This window comes from Misgurnus anguillicaudatus, chromosome 14, assembly GCF_027580225.2.
Source record: "Misgurnus anguillicaudatus chromosome 14, ASM2758022v2, whole genome shotgun sequence".
In the NCBI taxonomy this organism is placed as follows: domain Eukaryota; kingdom Metazoa; phylum Chordata; class Actinopteri; order Cypriniformes; family Cobitidae; genus Misgurnus; species Misgurnus anguillicaudatus.
In genome coordinates, this window is record NC_073350.2 from 29369974 (window position 1) to 29386008 (window position 16035).

Here is a 16035-nt window from a genome sequence, read left to right on the forward strand (position 1 = left end):
GAGCGACCTTTTGTAAGCATTATACACAACTGTATATTACACATTACCAAAACTAAAACTATTACCTTGTGTCAGTTTAAGACACAGTTTGAGTACTGCTGCATTAGAAATCTGAAAACCAGTGTTTCTTACCAACTGCTTATGCATTGTGTTAGTAGCGCAAAGGTTGAGGTTTTGATCACAGGGACAACATACTTTAAATGCATTGCAAAATGCATAAATGTTAATGCAATTCTAGAGGCAAAGCCTTGCAACAGTACGACTAAACACTTATATACATAATAATCTAGCAATCTATGGTCCAGATCAAATTAAAACAGATCCAGAAATCGCTTTGACGTCATGTATCTGTTGCATTGGGTCTGTTTTACACATCGTGCATCTGCAGCACGTGAGCATCCGCAACTGTGAAACCACAACAGCCCGTACGGTTTCAGAGTTCACACTGACAGCGTTTCTGCTGTTAATATCAGCACCGCAAAAAAAAAACATCTCGTATATCTGCAAAAGTGAGAAGTGGGACACAGGGCTCAAGATCAACTCTCACCAAAGCTGCACATTCAGCGTCATAGCCTACTTGTTTCAGGATGTTCTGTTCTCGCATGAGCTTCTGTCGCTCGCGGTTCGGTTTGTTCACCATGATCTCCAGCACGTCCTGCCCGCTGTTGGGAATGTCCACCACGAAAAACACGAGGTCCTCCAGAAGCTTAGTGACAAACCTACAGCATGCACACAGAGCAGAAGGTCACGCCAATGAGTGATGTCTGCTTGAACGCTTAAGGGTACTTAAAGAGAAAATATTTCATATTCAGACAAAGCAGTGGAACATTTTTGACATTTTTCACAGTAATGGTTTCAAATACCAGTTTGGCTAAATCCTAACACTGAGGTGGTCGTCTGTAATAAACTGCTTGAGTAATACAACAGCAAAGTGAGGTCAGAGTCAAAACATTTTGAGTGGTGTGCCAAAAGCACTAAATCAAGTTTCAGTAGCTCGACTGCTAAAGTACAGCATTAGCAACGCAAAGGTAATGGGTTCGATCCCCGTGTGATACATACACTGATCAAATGCATACTTTGTAAGTTGCTTTTAATAATAATTATAGGGTGAATATTATTCATCCCTATTTCAGATGAATGCTCATACCTCCTTTCATTCTGGGTGATCGTGCCCTTCTCCAGTTTGCCAGCGATCGACGCCAGCACTTTACTGGCATCGTTGGCAAAGTCGAGGTCTCTGACCTCAGCAGGGGGCACTGGCACTATGGCAAAAGCTTCTTTGTCTTCTTTGACATGCGACGTGCCGATCTGAAAAAAAGCCATTTTAAAATGAGTTTAATACTAAAACAGAAAAACAACATGACATGAGCAACATTTATTTCGTTTAGGCTTCAGAAAAATGTTTCTTTGATCAAATATTTCAGTAAGACCCACCCGTAACATAACTGGCTTCTCTTCCTCCTTGTCGATGGGGTTGTTGGTGCTGTGCACCCATGTATTGGTGCACAGGTGCTTCAGTCTCACATACGAGTTCCTGACAAGACGCAATGACTTCAGGTTAAAGATACTATATGCAAGTCATCAAAAAACGACGGTTTGCATGCATATTCTCAGCCTATAACCCTAAAATTAAGGACATGAAGTTCACAGTAGGTCATTGGGAATTCCTGCTGGGAGAGACGGGGGTTGTTTGGGGTCAGATTTAGGGGCACATAAGTTCATTTAACCCTGCAGCCATCCTGTAATGCAACGCTAGGGATAAACCCCACTTTGTACTGAGGCCGTCATGTGAGCACCTTTGAAAATCAGTTCACGACATAACCGCTGACCTCTGTGACTTTTTACCTCATGTTATGCTTAATCCTGCATTTAAGAGGATAAATTGCCTGAGATCAGACAGTGCTTCCATTGACAATGTCAAAGAAACATCTGTGTGACCAGCTCACTGACCCAAACACTATAATGTTGGTCATATAATTAGAATATCATCAAAAAGTTGATTTATTTCACTAATTCCATTCAAAAAGTGAAACTTATATATTACATTCATTAATTACACACAGACTGATATATTTCAAATGTTTATTTATTTTACTTTTATAATTACAGTATATCTGACAACTAAGGAAATCCCAAATTCAGTATCTCAGAAAATTAGAATACTGTGAAAAGGATCAATATTAAAGACACCTGGTGTCTGTAGGCTACAAAATCATGGGGAAGACTGCTGACTTGACAGGTGTCCAAAAGACAACAAGGAGGGCAAGACACAAAAGGTCATTCCAAAAGAGGCTGGCTGTTCACAGAGCTCTGTGTCCAAGCACATTATTAGATAGGCGAAGGGAAGGAAAAGATGTGGTAGAAAAAAGCGTACAAGCAATACTGCATCCTGGAGAGGATTGTGAAACAAAACCCATTAAAAAAATGTAGGGGAGATTCAGAAAGAGTGGACTGCAGCTGGAGTCAGTGCTTCAAGGACCACTATGCACAGATGTATGCAAGACCTGGGTTTCAGCTGTCACATTCCTTGTTGACACTCTAGAACAACAGACAGCGTCAGAAGCACCTAAAAGACAAAAATGCCTGGACTGCTGCTGAGTGGTCCAAAGTTCTCTGATTAAAGTAAATTTTGCATTTATTTTGGAAATCAGGGTCCCAGAGTCTGGAGAAAGAGAGGCACACAATCCAAGTTGCTTGAGGTCCAGTGTAAAGTTTCCACAGTCAGTGATCGTTTGGGGTGCCATGTCATCTGCTGGTGTTGGTCTACTATGTTATTTTGAGGTCCACGGTCAATGCAGTGTTATATGACTCTAATTATATGACCAGCACCTATATGTTCACTTAGTTTACCGATCAAGAATATCCAAAGTAGTACCTATTATTGCATCAACGTTCAGGTGCTTCTTTTACAAAAATAAAAGTCAGTATGGTTGTGTTACGCAATCCAAATGTGAACTTTCACAGAGTTCAGAAAAGCGCCTGAAGCACAGACAAAGCAGTTATGACTGGTCACACAAACACATATAGACATGTTGGTTGTGTTAAACCCTTTATTGTTGTGATCTCTCACCTTCTTTTTAAAGCGTGTTTAAATGTGTGAGGTATGTTAACATTCAAAATTTAAATGTTTCAATAAGGAAGCTTAACTCCCCTTCTTTTTTTCCGGCTAAATTGTCACAAGAACTGCATGAACTGTGTCTAACTTTCACATCGCAAGCTCAATTATGATTTTCTGGTCAAATCCAATTTTATGGGGTTGTTCACATGACCTTATGAATGCAGCCCATATCAAACACCAATGTGAGCAAGCAAAAATGCTGAACTAGACTGACCTCGATACACCATTTATTAGATATGGAGGGCAACACAAGCAAAGGTATAGTGGAGGTATGCGTCCTAAAATGCGCCAATTAATTAATTAAAAGATGACGAAATCTAATAAGGGTACAAAGAGGACATTTTTTACTTTTGAAAGTTACAAGAAGGTACAAAAGTTGTCACAGGGGTGCATGGTACCTTTTAAAAAAATACACATTCGTACCTTAGAAGTACATACTGGTACCTCAAAGGTACATATCTGTACCCAAATGGTACATATTAGGTACTGTCCCAGTCACAACATTTGTACAATTTTTATGAGAGTGCAGAAGCATCAACTTTAATCTGACTGGTGGATTTTTCTTGTATTTTCTTGTATTATAGTGTAATTTTTCAGTCAAATCGCTCATATGCTCAAGGCAAGATGCACTTGTCTTAATAAATGACACATTAAAGGACAACACCACCGTTTTTCAATATTTTACTATGTTCTTACCTCAACTAAGACAAATTAATACATACCTATCTTTTTTCAATGCGTGCACCCTTAATCTCTGTACAGCGCCCCGTGAATGTCCCAGCATTTAGCCTAGCCCCATTCATTCCTTAGGATCCAAACAGAGATTAATCTATAAGCCACCAAATACTTCCATGTTTTCCCTATTTAAAGACTGTTACATACGTAGTTACACAAGTAAGTATGGTAGCATAAAACGTGGCAATTTTTTAAGTGGATAAAAATGAGGACTATATTGTATGCACTTAGTTTGCAGCACTTCGACCTCAGGCGCAGTAACATGATCACTCCTGAGTACTCCCCCTCCCGCTCAAACTTTCATCAATATTACTGTGCCCATATTACAATATAGTTCTCAATTTTATCCGCTTAAAAAAAACGCCACGTTTTATTTTGTGCAACCATACTTACTCGTGTAACTACTCATCCCTGTTTGGATCCCAAGGAATGAATGGGGCTAGGCTAAATGCTAACACATTCACGACGCGATGTGCAAAGTTTAAGTGCACGCTTTAAAAAAAAGATAGGTATGTATTAATTCATCTATGTTGAGGTAAGAACATAGTAAAATATTAAAAACGGTGGTGTTTTCCTTTAACTGTAAAGAACAAATTTGGATCTCACAGTGGACTCGACCCCAGTCCTATACTTAAGACAACCACAGGTACACATTAGATGCTGACTTTGCATGTGTACCAACTTAGGATGGTTACATAATCACCTGTCTCACAACATTATCTTTGTGTTTGTGTACTTTATAACTCTATAAAATGTGTGTTCATGTGTGTTTTTGTGAAAGAAAGATGGGTCACAACTTTAAGTCACAACCCTGGAAACCCTCTTCAATGGATCTTACTTAAAAACAAACACACCCAAGTTGACAACACCACAATTCAACTACATATCAATACATTTTAACGTGTAATCCACTCAGATCATGTTATCGAGAGGGCAGTATAATCAATTGATGGATTCAAAGATCATAGGCTCATATGCAAATAGTAGCTACTAATTCAGGATACACAAACACACCCAAGCATAACATCATTAGTTCATGCTCATATGAATCAGTGAAGACTTTATTTAAACACAAATAAAAGATTGGTGAATCTTACGAAACAGCCACCGCAGAATTAAAAGACAGTAGGAAAACTAGAAAACTAACTTTAATAAATTTCTTTTGATTTGGGGGTGAAACAGTCCAGACATGTTTGTACAAATCTTACAATAAATTACTGGTCACGTCTAGCTACAAACCAAAGCTGAAATCCCCTCACTGTGTTCAGATTCTGAGGAAGGAAGATTACTTCATTAAATAAACACTTTCCAGATGATTGCGGTATAAAAATGGGAATATGGGGGCGGGTGGTTATGCAACTCTTTTATGATGGCATGTTTCGACAACATGGAAAGATATGGCACCGGCACGGGCGCACAGTCACCCTGGTTTCCTGTCTGTGCACCCTGCCGGGACTTTCCTCACTATTTTCAGAAAGAAAAGTCAGAATCTGCAGGTATTTGGATGAGGCAAGCGCAATGCAACACGTGCATACTCCACCCCTGAAGGCGTTTAGCGTCCGTGTTACGAGAATGAGAAGGGTGTGTGAGTTTTCCGAGTTTTCCAAGCTTTTTGGCTCCGACACAAATGATTCATTAAGACAAACAGAAGTCATTGTGAAACCAAAAGCTCAGGAGATTTTTGGCGAGACAAATGTGTGCAAAACTACAGCTTTCCCATGATGCACAAATCAATGGCTTATAAATTGGAATACTAATCCGCCTTGTTCTTCTCGAGTTGTTTACTACTTCAGCAAAATATCCAGCGGGCCTGAAAGCACAACATAACTACTGTGTATCGTCTGGCGAGCGTTCACGTCCAAGTTTAAGGGCAAAGATCAGAGAATGAATGTACTGTGTACGGTCTAAACACATCATTAACAGGCGTCTCGTATTATTCATAGCACAAACTGACAGAGAGGCATGTGACTACCAGACCTGTCACTTCAACTTATACTTGATCAGTCACTTTTTAATGGCTTTTTATGACACTAAAGCACATTTTTTAACCAAATTTGTATTACAATATAGTGTGTTAGATTGACTCTCAGAATACATGTAGTAAAAACATGTTTTGTAAAATTAAAAATAAGAAGAAGTAGTACAACAAACACTATCATGACATAAAAATACAATGTAAAAAATACTTTGCTGCCTTTTTTGTTGAATCAACTCGGATTTACAAGTCATTTTAACTTACTATTATTTATCTTGAGTAGAGATGAGTTGTTATAACTACAGATGAGTTGTTATAACTTATAAAATTAAGTTGACTTTTCTCAACTATATTTTATAAGTTGGGACAACTCATCTCTGTTGACATGACTTGTTAAAAAGTTGATTTAACAAAATTTTTAAGGCAGCAAAGTATTTTTTTACAGTGTAATAATATATTATTTGTTTTATTTTATTTTATTTAAATTAAAGTAATGCTAACTACAATGGGGATGGTAATGGGGAAATGATGAGAAATAGTAAAATATCATCACAATGCAAAAATCTTAATAGTCCTGAAGATATTTTATTTTATTAATAAGATATAAAAGATATGTAACGCCTATATTATTTAATCCTAAAATTTTAGCAACATTCACATAACTTTATATGTGGTGTGCCGTTATGAGATTTTGGAGGTATAATAACCTTAAGCAAAGTGTTGCAGTATTGCCATTGCAACACTAAAATGTGTTATTTTCAAATGTCTGCATACACAAACAAAAACTTTTCAACTGGATACAATATAGGACATGTATTCCAGGTAAAAAATAAAACCTTAAATTAAAATATTATTTCAAAAAAATTATAAATATAAAAAAAAAATTATATAATATTTAATGTAAACATCAAATCAATTACTGTACATGACTTAATTGTTTAACAAATTTTGTGTAAAAACAGCTTATTCCTTGAAAACGGTATCACATAAAATTTTAGTGGTTGTGAAAACGTGTCTCTTTATACAGGTAACCGGCCCATGCCTATTTGGTATAATCTCAGCTGATGCATCAATAAACAAACATTTCTCACCCTTATTCACACAACCAATCATAAGGGTTATATTTTTATTTGAGATTTATAATAAAAAATAAAAAGCTTCATTAATAAATTATTTATATATATATATATATATATATATATATATATATATATATATATATATATATATATATATATGTATATGTATATGTATATGTATATATATATATATATATATATATATATATATATATATATATATATATATATATATATATATATATATATATATATATATATATATGAATATTTTTGGCACAAGTTTGAGCCATACAATGCATTGATGGTTATTGCTACAAATATACACTGGCAACTTATGACTGGTTTTGTGGTCCAGGGTCACAATTATGTTTGGAGCTGTCAAACAGTACAGGATCATAAACCCCAAACAAATTCAGCATAAATGTGTTAAAAAGCATCGGCTAAAAGATGCAAATATATCTTGATTTTATTTATTATATGGTGCCGTGTGTACCTGGGTACGAGGGAGTCTCCACCTCGGAGGGTGGTTGGGTCCAGCTCAAATATAGAGGAGATGTCATTGCCATCAGGAACGGAAACAAGGGTGTACATGACCTTCTCGTTGGGTGTGCGCAGACGCCCTCGAAGAGCTTCGTGTTCTAAGTCAAGCTATAGGAGAAAGAGGAGACCACGTAACCATGGAGACTGATGCATGTCACCTTGGTCAGTTAATGGATTACGTGACTGAAATAAATAGTTTTTTATTAACCGATAAAACATTCTTTGATTCGTCAAATGTTTATAGCCTTGCTCGTGATTCAAAGCGGTCATGTGCCAAAATGTTTGTGCATATACGTGACGGCATAATATAAACATCTTTCAGCAGTCACAAGGTCCTGCGTGTTTGGGTTCCAGCAAAACAAGTTTCGCATTTACTCGGCCAACAATAGAGCTGTTCTTCCTCGATCACGTTCGGAGAAAGTTTAAACAAACATACTGATTAACTTGGAATTTATATACAAAGCATCTAAAGTATCTTCACACCAGGCTGAATAAACAAGACATGGTGTCATACTGCCCTCTACAGGTAATGCGATTTACTGTTAACACTGATTAACCAGCTATAATGTCACCTTGCGGTTGGTTAAATAATTATAAATTTAATAGGATAATAGTCAATGTCTTTTGTAATTAACAGAGGTCATTTTAGTTGTGGTCATGCATAATGTTTCCTCATTCAACTATCCCACAATGCTTTTCTTTTCTTCTTTTCTTGAGTTGGATTGATTACAAGTTCAACGTGCATCCCTTTGAAACCTCCCAAATTTATGACATAAAAATTATCTCAATCTTAAAATTTAAATTAAATGCACTGCTGTTATTTAGTAGAATTATTGTTCTGAGGCTTAAAAAAAACTGTAGCACCCCTGGCACCATCAAACACCCCAAAGGAGGGGCACCCCCAGTTTGAGAACCACTGATTAACAAAAACAAGTGATGCACATAAAAACATTTCTTTTCTCAACAAACTTTCTGATTTATAAGGTTAATGCTAGAAATGTGTTACAAAAAACATAAATTGTCTTTATTTAATTGTCTTTTGTAAGTTTTTCCATAAGTTGTAAGCTTGATGTAATTTAGACAATGGGTGAAGAGTCTGAAATATAACACTGCACTAAATTTCCCATAATTTCACTTGTGCTACTTCCTAGTATTAATAACTCTATTGTTGTTATAAATGGCAGAAAATAGTAATGTATGAGCAGATGTGTGTGTTCGACAGGTACTGTATGTACCTCCCATAAAATACAGCCTACACTACATAGAGGAACTAATAACTAATGCATTACACAACAGGAGCAGTAAGATACACCTCATGTACAGTATAAACAGATTTTTATACTAAGCATAAATGATGGAAAGTACCTGGAAGTTAAAGGGTGAAAAGTCTGCCACCTACAGGAGAAATTAAAATGTAAAAATTTAGACAGCAGTTAAGAGGCAGTACATGGTGTGAGCACACACAAAAGAATTTAAAATATGTAACAAGCATCAAATAATGAAAAATCACTCACAGATGAACGAGAATCTCGAGACTCCTGCTCGTAATCTGGATTGACCTGTCAACAGATGAGTGTAAATACATTATTAAAAAGCCTTAAAATTAAGTCTCAGATCAGATCAACGGTTTTGGCATATGACAAACAGGTAACTGATCACTGATTGATTACAATAAAATCAATAATTTAGCCACAATCTAATAAGAGAGACCCCCAGAGACCCAATTTTTCAACATGGCTTAGTTGGTTAGCCAGACAAACTTCTGAATAATACTGCAAGAACATTAAAATGTTAAATACACATTCCTAGTATTAATATAAACAATTACTCAATGTTATTCCAAAGTAAATAAAATGCTTCACCTTTTTTGCATCTAACATGATTTGTCAATTTATAGAAGTAAAATAATTTGTGAATGATGAATGTTATGTATAACTTTTTTTTATGAGAGCCACATATATGACCCTGGACCACAAAACCAGTACTAAGTCGCATGGGTATTTTTTAAGCAATAGCCAATAATACATTGTATGTGTTAAAATTAACGATTTCTCTTTTATGCTAAAAATCATTACGATATTATGCTAATATGTAAAGATCATACAAATATTTAGTAAATTGTGGATGCAGTTGCAAGGGACTTAAAAAGCGATTTTCTTAATATTTAGATATTTTTGCACCCTCAGATTTCAGATTTTGAAATATTTGTATTTCGGCCAAATATTGGGTCTCATTCACTAAGCATGCGTACGCCCAAATTTGTTCGTAAAATGTGCGTTTGGATGTTTTAACTTACAAATCACGATTCAAATGAACAAAAATGTTCATACAAAAATTTCTTCTAAATGTATGCAAAAACGTACGAACAACTTGGACCACACGTGCGCAATAATCATGAACAAGGAAAAAGAACCCTATAATATATATCTGTGTTATATTTTATATATCTTTTCCTTGTTCATGATTATTGCGTACGTGTGGTCTAAGTCGTTCTTACGTTTTTGCATACATTTAAAATAAATTGGAGTATGAACGTTTTTGTTGAATCATGATTTGTAAGTTAAAACGTCCGAACACACATTTTACGGACAAATTTGTGCGTACACATGCTTAGTGAATGAGACCCATTGTCCTATCCTAACAAACCATTGGAAAGTTCAATGGAAAGTTTATTTATTATTTCAGATGATGTATAAATCCCAATATCAACAAATGTACCCCCTATGGCCGTTTTTATGATCCAGGGACTAGGTTTAAGTCATGTTCAATCTAACCAATTTAGACAAAAAACAAAGCTGCATAATGTAAGATTTAAACATTTTGGCATCTGACTGAGCAACACTACTCAAGTTCGGTTTGAGGCAAATATGGAAAACATTAAAGGAATGTTAAAAGCCTTACAGACTGCTGTTTGCAGGCTGAGAAAATCTAAAGTATAGGTTAGTAAGGTTCCCTACCCAGTGGGAGAGGTTAGTGCTGATCTTGGAACAGCTGGAGGATGATCCATTGATAGGAGAACACACCTCACTCACCTCTGCTGCCAGGTAGTGTCCTGTGGCCAAATGTTTAAACCTAAACAGACTATTCCAGTATCCAGCGCCACCACGGCAAGGGTCATGCTGAACCACCTGAAAAGTGAGACAAGTGAAAAAGTTGACTTAAGGACCAGCATTACATTGAGACTTCAACCAAAAAGTAAACTTGTCATCAGTTTTGACCATGTCTATGACATCTAGGTTAAAGTCTCAATGTAATTTTGATTTCAGTCATTGACATAACCTTACTAAGTTAATATTAAAGATATCAAAATTATATTTATTTTCACAGAAATGTTTTTATTACATTAAAGGAACAGTATGTAGGATTGTGGCCAAAACTGGTATTGCAATCACAAAACTTGTGGCTAAAACCGGTACTGCAATCACACAACTGGTGGCCAATACACAAAATGACAACATAAACATCAGTTGAGGGCTGCAACTCCACTTTTTAAAATGACAATATCCTGGCCACACCACTGTTGTGAGTGTTTGAAATGAAAATTATTTCTTAATGTCTAGTGACATATCAGGGCCATTTTATGATTAATTGATATAAATTTCTTGCATACTGTTCCTTTAAGTAGGATGATTTTACGTGGAAAACAGTAAATCCCAAAAATTACTTTAGCTGGGTTTTCACAGGCAGGGTCACATTCGCTCGCCCTACTTGTCACTCAAAACCCATATGATGTTCAACGGAGGCTGTTTTCTAATTTATATTTACATTTCAATCAGGCATACAGTATACCTCCACTTCCCACAATGCTTTGCTGCTGGTAGCAGAGGTGGCAGACTGGCGACCTGTCGTGCGCAAGAACACATACTGGTTCTTCCTGTGTTCATCACAAGTGAGAAACTTCTCCTGCTCAGCGTGGAAAAGTCGCACCACATCACCCTTGGCAACCAGAAGGACGGAGACTGATTAACATGGTGATATCCGAAAAACTGACTCGGCAAACACCTAAAATTTAAAATTTCACATCCATGATGCACCTACCCCTTTAAGAATGACTTCCTTGTTGTCGCTCCATTTCATAAATAAAACAATCTTCCAACTAGTGTTACAGTTCACAGAGTTCACCTGAGGACAGAAAGAGAATTAAAAGGGAAAAGGTAAGGTGTAAAAGGGAAACAAAGTCAAATGACCTGCTATAATATTTGCTAGAGATGCAAGATTTATTGAAATAATGGAAATATCGCAAATGTGCATATTGCAATGACTTGCATTAACTGTACGATGTTGTTGTTGTTTTATAAAAATGTTAATTTAATTTGATTTTACAAAATTTAAGCATGATCAAATGGCATATCTTCACTGGAACTGATAAACACTACTGATAAAAAAATGAATGCACTGTGCATCAATTTGGATAAAAGTGTCTGCCAGATGCATAAATGTAAATGTAGTTATCACCCTATACAGTAATTTCAGTTTTAGACAGCTAATGTTGATTCAGAGGAAATTACATCTTAACATTTCCCTCTTTACAGCACTTACAATGCTATTAAGAGCAGAAGTGTACAAATAGTCTTATTTACACACACACACACACACACACACACACACACACACACACGGCATCATGCAGACCAACAAAAATGCTGATCAGCTGAAATAAAACACAGATGAACCTCATTGCAGCCTGGATTGTCCACCAACTGATGGCTGCTGGCATGGAGAGGCTGTCCAGCATTCACAGGATTCAAAACTACTTTATCACCGATCACAACCTGAAAGAGGAAAAGAAAACAGGTGCTTATAACACACCAAACACTATAACTTAATGGGATTTTTTGTCTGTTTTATAACATTTTAAAGGTGCAGCGTGTAAATTTTAGCAGCATCTAGTGGTGAGGTTGTGAATTGCAACCAACGGCTCAGTCCACTGCTCACCCCTCGCTTTTGAATCAAATAGAGAAGCTATGATAGTCACCACCGGACAAACAGATCACCATTGGAGACAACTTCGTAAAAAAAGTTTGTCCGTTAAGGGCTTCTGTAGAAACATGGCGGCACAAAATGGCGACTTCCATGTAAGGGGACCCTCTATGTATGTAGATTAAAATATCTCATTCTAAGGTAATAAACACATAACGGTTCATTATGAAAGGTCTTTATACACCCTTGATAATATAGTTTTGTATATTATTTTGGATTTCTGTCAAGAGATCCTTCTAAAAACTGCACCTTTGTGGAGTTGTGAATATTAAACAAAATATCAGTTTAAGTTTGTTTGAAACTATACAAATAATGCAATTAAGTATATATTTTATATTTAACCCATAAAAATGAAAATGTTTTACAAACCAAAATGCTACAAAAATAAAGTCATCACTGCAAAAAATGATGTGTTAATTTTTTACACATTCATGCCATTTAATGCGTTATTTCATGTTAAAATAAATGAAAGGGACAACACAAGTTGTGTTAAAAACAGTGATGGGAGTAACGTGTTACAATTAATTCCGTTACTGTAATTCCACTACACTGTAAAAAAAATTCCGTAGAAATTACAATGTCATTGCAGCTGGGTTGCCGGTAATTAACGTAGATTTACATTTATGTTATTTACTGGCAAGAATTTGTTCAAATTTCAATCAATTTTAAATATTAACAAGTATTTATCTTTACAGAATAAAACTATACAATAACAGCCTCATGCAAAGCATTCTGGGAACCAGAAGTCATCATCAACCTTTTTCTGTTTTTTGCTTCAGATTTTGCTTCCCAGAATGTTTTGCTTGATGCTGTTTTTTTAGTTTTTCTCTATAAAGAGAAAGACTTGTAAATGTTTAATGTTCATTTAACTTAGAACAAAATGTTGCCAGTTAAAAACATAAATTGAAATCTACGGTAAATTACCGGCAACCCAGCTGCAATTTCTACTGAATTTTTTTTACAGTGTACTTTTAGCGATAATAAACATGTAACGAAGTACCTTCTTTGTTATTATTTATTGTGCCGATCACCACAGTCCTTCGATGTTTATTGAGAAATGTCTTGTCTTCTAGTGTTCTTTTATCAAAAATTAGAGTAACGTGAGTAACCAACTCATTTAAATTTCACTAATTGTAACTGCATTACTTGATTTAAAAAATCTTCGTTACATGTTTATTACCACTAAAAGTAGTGGAATTACAGTAACAGAATTAATTGTAACGCGTTACTCCCATCACTGTTTTTAACACAACTTGTGTTGTCCCTTTCATTTATTTTAACATGAAATAATGCCTTGGATGGCATGACACACACAATGTGTAAAGGATTAACACATAATTTTTTGCAGTGTAGTTTTGATCCAAATTTAAAGTTAAAATCACAATCAATTAGGTTTTTGTCACACTTTTAGTGGTTTCACCAACAAAGGCCACTAGGTGTCAATGGTTTGCTGCATACTCACAAATCACAAATTAATAAATTACTGTCACTGCAGAATTAATGAAAAGTGGTTTTGAAATATGAAAGCTTTCCAATGATATATAGTTTGTCAAGATTATTTCAGGTTTATGATATCTAATAATAAATATGTAAACACACCTTGGGCCCACTTGTTGGCCAGTGACATTTTAGAAAATGACTCGTACTAAAACATTATTTTTGCAAAATAGTGATGAAATATGAAAACCTCAATCTGAGAGCTTTCCAGCAATATATAGTTTGTCAAGATTAGTGCTGTTCAAGACAAACGTGGGACTGTGGCAGTTAAAGGGTTGTTAAGCATGAGCAATAATAATAATAGTGATGATTGCCCTGACAAGCACCAAAAATAGAGATACTGGCATGAGCCCAGTAACATTTTAATCGCAGCATAAACATGATTTGAATTATAGCGAAAATTATGGCAATTGGCATTGGTCCATGTGTTACACTAAGAGGAAAGCAGTAAGGCTGAGACTTGTGCGAGCTGAGCTGTGGGCTAAAAGACAAATCCATGGAAGATGGGTGCTTCTGTACGTTTGGTGAAAATTCAACCCAAGACTTCAGGCACCTCTTTTATAGACAGATATGCTTTTAGTGTGAGCCAAAACTATTGAAATGTATTGAGCTCAGTATTGTTTAACAAAGTTAGACTGTGATTTTTAACAAATAGTGGCGGTTTTCCGTACAGTGTTTAGATTAATCCAGGACTAGGCCTTAGTTATTTTAGGGCATTTAAGAAGTTTTTACAAACAAAAAACTATACTGGTGTGCATCTTGAGACAAAACAATGGCACTGATATATGTTAAAATATGTCAGTAAAAGGTGTTTTGAAATTAAAGCAGCTCAAACATGCATTTTAGTCTGGGACTAGGATAAGCCCTGTCTGAGAAACCGCCCCATAAAGTTTATATTTAGGATGACACCTACAGTAATGCATCCATACAGTAAACACAAACACCCTATGAATCTAGCAATAACAAAGTTCAAAATAGCAAAAACATGCATTTATGATATACATATATAGTCAAATTTACAATTTGCTTATAACTTCTAAACATATAGCTCATGGAAAGATTTTATAAAACGCCTTCGTTTAGCAGTTATTTATATCCTACTGGACCAGGTGGGATTCAAAGCATTGCTGAGGCTTTTTAGAAACGGAAGTGTTTGTGTCAGACAAGCTCTTTCAGAAAAGAAATATTTTAAAGGATTATCTGGGGAACTGACTGCTGTGAGATTGAACATCATGTATAAGTCAGAAAGCCCAGAGAGATCCACAGCGGATGACACCCTGTGACCCCACAGCAAACCAAAAGCTTATTTCACTAACAGATGAGCAAACGGTGACTGCACTGAATCAGTTTCTGCTTTTGTTCACATCTTTACCAAGCACTTAAGTGGACACTACAGCTCAACCCCTTCTTAAAACTCTGGATGCTTTTTCTTTTAGAAAAGTTATTGAACACAAAAATCCGTTTGATGCTTCATTGGTCTAAAAGCTCAGGTACAAAAAGAAATTGCACCCACTTGAAAACATGTCTGCGAACCGAAACGAATCGTGGGTTCAAGTCTGACTCGCAGGAGCAATGAAAATGTTTTCATGTGAAAATGAAAATGTTTTTCAATGTGTAGAAAAACCCAGAGAGGGAAGAAATACAATTTTAAAAAGTTAATAAATAAAGTAAATAAGGTACTAAACTGTCGCTAGTACCCACAATAGTACTCACATTGCTGACAGAAATGTGAATCAGATCCGAATAAGACAATGTAAAAAGAAAACTTCAGGGGGAAGTGATCCAAGTAAATAATATTAATGTTGACATAATCTTTTTTTTGCATCCATGCGGATGTAAAACTAAAACAGGGGTTTTCAAACTTTGTGATATCAAGGACCCCCAAATATGATAAACATGTTGTGAGTGACCCCCGACCTAAAATATATTAATATATTTTTATGTGTAACAAATATAATTGGCTACACTCAGACTCACTGGACGTATAAACCTAAAAAAAAATTATTCAAATTTGGTTGTATTTCTGCAACTAAAATAAATATTGCTTTAAATATTGGTTCTGGGGACCCCTATAACCTCCTGGAGGCCCACTGGGGGTACCCCATTTT

The 16035-nt window shown here is 35.7% G+C and overlaps 1 protein-coding gene across 21 annotated transcripts in view; it reads right to left on the reverse strand.

Annotated features, from left to right (window-relative positions):
• Positions 1–16035, reverse strand: part of itpr1b (inositol 1,4,5-trisphosphate receptor, type 1b) — a 163794-nt gene that overhangs the window by 117510 nt on the left and 30249 nt on the right. For 15 of the 21 annotated variants that reach the window (XM_055183315.2, XM_055183314.2, XM_055183311.2 and 12 more), the window contains exons 7-16: positions 12124–12222; positions 11489–11572; positions 11240–11386; positions 10408–10578; positions 8965–9009; positions 8816–8845; positions 7404–7558; positions 1435–1534; positions 1148–1308; positions 578–719 (exon numbers count right to left, since the gene is read on the reverse strand). In XM_055183315.2, coding sequence (XP_055039290.2) covers positions 578–719; positions 1148–1308; positions 1435–1534; positions 7404–7558; positions 8816–8845; positions 8965–9009; positions 10408–10578; positions 11240–11386; positions 11489–11572; positions 12124–12222 — 1134 coding nt within the window. The remainder of the gene's footprint in view (positions 1–577; positions 720–1147; positions 1309–1434; positions 1535–7403; positions 7559–8815; positions 8846–8964; positions 9010–10407; positions 10579–11239; positions 11387–11488; positions 11573–12123; positions 12223–16035) is intronic. The other 6 variants (XM_055183320.2, XM_055183318.2, XM_055183309.2 and 3 more) reach the window with 2 other exon arrangements.